Genomic DNA, 5,658 nt, shown 5'->3' with positions numbered 1-5,658 from the left:
CTCAGTGCCACCGGCGCAAGCCCGAGAGCTCGAGACGCGCGAGCATCCCGGGATCGCTCCGGGTTTGCAGCCGTGCCGCTGAGATGAGAGTCCGGACCCGGCGCTACACGCGTGGCACTTCTGCGGTACAAACATTTCTAGCTAGACAAGACATTACTGGTTATTTAGTAATTTGTTTATTTTTGGGGGGTGGAAAGAGACGATTTCCACCGACCCTCGGACCTTACCTGCACCATTCGCTCAAACATGTGCGCTAAAGGCAAATAGGATATGTGCACATCCGCACAAGTAGGAGCCCACTGACTCTGGAAGAAAGCACAAGGAGCCCCGCGAGGCCTCGTCAGTGGGGACTTCTCYTCTTACCTGTATCACTCTCTCAAACATGTGAGCCAGAGGCAGGAAGGAGATGAGCACATCGTCCTGTCTCGGAAAGATCACTTTCTGCAGGTGAAGGGCATGGGAGACAGAAAGGAAAGAAACACTGACAGGAAGACAACAAGAGAGTCATAAAAACAATCAGAAGAGAAGCAGCACCAAGAAGAGCGACAGGGCAGAGGTTGCCAGGAGAGGAGGCGGCAGCGGCGGCGGGAAGCGGTACGGCACGGCGTCGATGGAGCTGCGTTAGCGGAGAGCGTGAGGATGCACACAGAGCGCCGTCCCGCACAGAGAAGCGCCCCAGCGACGCCAACCGCCGCGGGCCCGGGGGCGGTCGGCAGCTCACCCCGTGGTGTTTTACGTGACGATCTGAATCAAGCTATTAGGGCCTGCAGCTGTATTTACACCTCGCTTCAAACTGGCCCCCTTATCTGCAAGCACAGTAGCGTAAAACCATTACCACCGCCAGCTATGCGTCTTTCTCGCACCCTTTTAAGTGCCCTCAAGATAAAGCGWTTTGGTTTTAATTGACCCCCAATGATGGCATTTACTAGTATTTCACAGTTGGCAAGCATGGTCTGGTTGTCCTGTTAAACACATAAAAAATAAAAAGGGCTTCTTGGCATTCAAAAATAACATTATAATAAAGCTCTACATTMATTTTAAAAAGCTTCTACTTATAAAATCACTGAACTATGCAAAACTGGCACAAAAGTATGTATAGCAAATCTGCAGTATTTTTCTGCTTTGGGTATTTTTATTTTATTTACTGATATTACTTCCAGGGCTTTTGCACTTGGCTCAGTTTTGTTACTGAGGTTAGACATCGCTCTACTAGGGCGGACTGGCCGAGGACATTATACACCGTCACCTCCACCGCGCTGGTGACTGAGGCCCCCCAATTAACAAGCACTTAATCCTTTTCTTGGAGCCAGTCCTGGAAGACGCCGAGCGCCCTCAGCTCCCTCTGCGCTACCGCACAAAACCTCGCCGGAGGGGCCRACCTCCCCGCGCCTGCAAATACCTACGCACGCCAGCCCGGCGGGGTTGCTCCTACCGCAGGTCCAAGTTTGCTTACAAAGGTGGCCTGGAAGTCTCAGAAAAACCAAGGATTAAGACTGCGATGTTTTCAGCATCCATCATAAGAGGAGAACAGGGGTACTGTAATTAACTGGGCATCCTACGTGGACACTGCTGCTTCGTATAATTGCCTATTTGCCATGTAAAAATAGACTCTTTACGTGCGTGAGGCACCAGCGGCATATAACCTTCGCACGCTGTGCAGCCGCCGCTCTGCCTCCTGTACTGCTTCTAAACAGCAGCTTACGCATTGCATGAAACATTATACATCTCCTCAGCCAGTGCTGTTTTTTAAAACATATGTAACTGGAACTGAGGCATACTTTGGTATCAATAAAAATGAGACATACTTTGGTATCAATAAACCATTCTTGTAAATACCTGTACGTTCTCATATACATACGTACATATATATATATATATATTTGTATATATATATATACACACACACTTCATATGCATGAAGCTTCCAGATAAGCGATGGTGATGCCACGTGGGCGCCCCTGGCAGCGGGGACCGCGCTCTTTCTAAAGCACCAGCTGCAGCAGCGCGAGGCTCGTTTCCGCTTTCAGCTCGCTGAGCCGAGTTCCCCGAGTCACGGGAGCCAGCGGCGCCCCTCAAAAGCGCTCGCAGCACCTTACCGACAGAGACGCGGGAGGCACAGAGGGGTCTGGTGCCGCTCAGCGCTGGAGGCTCCGACCTGCTCCCGTTCCAACGGACGGGGCCGCCGGGCAGGCGAGCTCTCCCCTGCTGTCTCCAGCTCCCGCCCCGCGCGCGCCGCGCTGCCCAACGCTGGCTATGTTCGGGTATTCACCTCTGTCACTTTGAGAAAGCCCGAGAAGTCAGCAACCACGTTGCCGTGAGTCAACATAACGCCTTTGGGGTTGCCTGCAAGGAAACAGAGAGCACCGTTGCAAAAGCTGACCCGAGGGCTGAATTTCCAGAAGCTTAAAAGGAAGAATGGAAATTTAGAAAATATTTTCAAGTTCTCTGAGTTTTAAAACTTGCATAGTTTTCACATTCACCTCTGTGCAGTAACATCTAGTAGAAGCGTTTCTTGGAATATTCAAAATTCCATGAAATGATACTGTAAGGGCAGCATAACCTGAGTATTTCTGTTGACACCAGCAGTAGCCGTGCTGGAAGCTATGAGAGCATGTGATGAGCAGCTCACCAGAGCCACTTTCCATCACCCTCCAAGGGCTTATTTCAGAAAAGAAGGTGCAGCTCACKTTGAATAAAGATTACGGAACCAGTCTCTCTCTCTCCAGCATATTTTTAAAGCAGACTGTCTTAATTAGATGACACCTCTGTAACGGAGTCCCTGTGCGGCACCGGCTCGGAGAGGTGCTCCCGGAAAGCAGAGGAGCAGTGCCGCTCGATGGGCATGCCGGGCCCTGCCAGGAGCTCTGCCACATCGCTAACATYAACGGTGTATCAACAGCCCTGCAAAACTGTAAATCAGCCAGAACGTGGTTCTGGCTTCCTCAAATCAGGAAGGGGCGGTAGCATGTAATGAGTGAAGTTCAGCACACAAAAACRCGCTTAATTCACTCAGCGGCAGGTCAGCTCTCAGCAGCTGCCCCCTCGACGCAGGCATGTCCTGGGTCCCAGCCCGGGGGCCGCGACTGCCAGGACCTGCSTGCCCACCAGCGCCTCCAGCTTCACAGACGCAGGTCCTGCCCAATCCCCCAAATAATTAAATAACTGCCCAAACAAAAATATTAACTGTTGCATACATTTATTGCATTAAAACAGGATGTTTTGAACACAGAATGAACTCTGCTGAAAAGCCGCGTTTGGTGTTCCCAGTGCCAATTCCCTCCCGAACACTTGCAAACGAACACAGTGCCCAGAGGGTCATTTTGGTCTGACTTAYACTTGTCCTCCTCCAAAACTCGCAAGCGAAGCGAGCGCTGCGGCCCTCCGCAGCCGCGCCGCTCCTGCCCTAACACGCTGAGCGGGCCGGCTTGCCGAGACCTGCTGGGGAGACGCGGCTCGTGCTAGCACACTCACTTCCACAGCCGAGCGCACACGCRGAGCCAGACTGCAAGAAAATCCCGTGAACCAGCGCCAGCCGTAAATCCGTGCTGATGACCCAGAAACGGTTCCCAGTATTTTAGCTGCGTCTTGCCAACAGTCTCTGCTCAGCTGCTGCGACGCGGCAGGTAGCCCGACTTCCCCAAGTTGCACAAGTTTCTCTTCGTCACCAGCCAGCTCAGCCCAGTCTCGCCCCAGGTGAGGGGACATGTTCAATCCTTGCTGGGAAACCCCGCGAAACCGTGTGCTTGGTTCCTAACAGGTGTCCCAAATGGCACCCTCCGGCGATGTCACGGCAGGTCTGCCTCCCAGGGCCTCGGCAGAAATCGTCCAGCTTTGTGGAGGAAGAAGATTTCCCAGATTGACCAAGAGCTCAGACTCATTTATTTACTCCACCTCCGACTTTTTTCGATTGTAAATTGAGAYGATCCAGTACCTCTGCCCAAACGACCATTGCTTGCCCGTGGGCACAGCCCTCTCCTCCCTCCGTTTCTTGCCCATAGCAGGAGTCAGCAGCCCCGGCAGCCTGTGACGCTGGGAGTTTCAAAGCAGAGCTCCAGTTCCCAGAGCCAAGAGAACCCTCCTTCAGGAGAAATCCAGAACAAGCCATGCTGGGAAGGGGAACTGGAGCGTTCTGGGCTGGGCTGGGGAATTCCAGTAAGTCTTGACCTTCTTCAGCTCTTCAGACTCTTTGGAGAGGCAACCTAACTGAATCAGTGCTCCTTGCTACTGGCCCTTTCCCAGAATTTCTCACTTCTAGAGAGAAAGGTTGTTAGTAAAAGTGCKTCTTCTTCAAAGAAAAAATCAATGCCAGATCTGTGACACTATTCTTAAGCTAGTTTTTCTTCACAAAGACACACTTTGTAAGTGTCCTGTTACTGAAGTAGGTGCACAGCAATCCCAATAGTTAATGAGTGTGGCAGTTTTGCCAGCATGAAGCTTATTCAACAATTCTCATAAGCGCCAGAAGAATATTTTCCRTGTCACTAAATGTGTATTTTAAATATTCACTCCAGTAGTGACACAACGGTGTGATCCACCAGCGCTCCTGGCCACGTGCAGCCTCCCATCAGGCTGGCCTTCCCGGGTTACACACTGCTAGCCAGGCAGAAACGCCAGCCCGTACCGCGGGGAGGCAGTTTTCATCCCGTTAGCTGCAGGCGAGTCCTCGGGGAAGCGCAGGCTTGTTTTCTTGGAGCCGCCAGCGTGCACGAGTGTAGTCTGTTCTCTCGGGGGCACCTGCACGCCCCTGGCTCGTTGAGGAGTTCTGACGATACTCAAGAAAACGAGTGAGGGTTGGGTGTGAGATTGGAGCGCAGCGATCTCAACCTCCGCCTTTGCTCTGCGAAGGCATCTGCACGTCTGATCCTATCAGTCGCAGAGGAAAACACACATTAAAACRCACTTCCGAGATTATTGCTAACCAGCTAAAATTGTTCCCAACTCTGCATTTGCAGGTTGCTCACTCTATAGTGAGCACAAAGCAACACTTGGACCRCTTAGATTTGAAAAAGCCTTCAAAAACATCTCCACCCAGCCTGAGCAGCCATGGCATGCTGGTAGGCACCCTCAGAAACGCAAAACCCCACCAAGTAAAGCAAAAATGATGCCTGAAGGGGCAAAACYCAAAGCCTCTTCATACATTTTGAGCAGCAAGGGTTTGTATGGGAAGCGGATACAGCATTTGCTCACCTGTTGTGCAGCACAGGTCTTCTCCAGGAGGTGAGAGATGATGATCARCCCTCCACCTCTGGCCAGCTGTGCTGATCAGAAGAGCGATCCCCTTCCTGGGCAGCCCGGGGGGGCAAACGGCTACACGGGCTGGGCCCGGGCGTGCGGGGACAGCCTGGGCAGCGCCGGGAGGAGCCAGGGGAGCTGCAAGAGCAGCTCCACAGRGCCTGCCAGCACGGTCCTTCTCCGCAGCCATGTCAAAAGCGGTTTCCGAAGCAATCCCGTCTTGTGCGCTTGCGCTCTCTGCCCATCCGTTGCCTGCTCTCATCGTTTTTTGGTGGATCTTAGAGGCGGGTCACACTSCTGAGAGCATGAAATGCCTGCAAGCAGGGGGAGCCTGAGGCACTATGGACATGGTGGAGCTAGGACGTTGGGGTGGTTAGGACACAGAGAAAGCAGTGCTGGGCACCAGCACTTTTTTTCTTTTCTTTT

General features: G+C 52.4%; 1 protein-coding gene across 1 annotated transcript in view; it reads right to left on the bottom strand.

The window, feature by feature from the left end:
- The window catches only part of ACSL6 (acyl-CoA synthetase long chain family member 6), a 25,900-nt gene that overhangs the window by 12,576 nt on the left and 7,666 nt on the right, over positions 1-5,658 (bottom strand). Inside the window, exons 9-10 of the mRNA XM_085312768.1 lie at positions 2,270-2,343; positions 364-441 (exon numbers count right to left, since the gene is read on the bottom strand). Of these exons, the coding sequence (XP_085168894.1) occupies positions 364-441; positions 2,270-2,343 (152 nt within the window). The remainder of the gene's footprint in view (positions 1-363; positions 442-2,269; positions 2,344-5,658) is intronic.

Source organism: Rhea americana, unplaced genomic scaffold (assembly GCF_003343005.1).
Source record: "Rhea americana isolate MKP2758 unplaced genomic scaffold, rheAme1 scaffold_37, whole genome shotgun sequence".
Taxonomy (NCBI): domain Eukaryota; kingdom Metazoa; phylum Chordata; class Aves; order Rheiformes; family Rheidae; genus Rhea; species Rhea americana.
The sequence above is the reverse complement of the archived record's forward strand: the minus strand, read 5'-3'. Positions and strand labels throughout refer to the sequence as shown.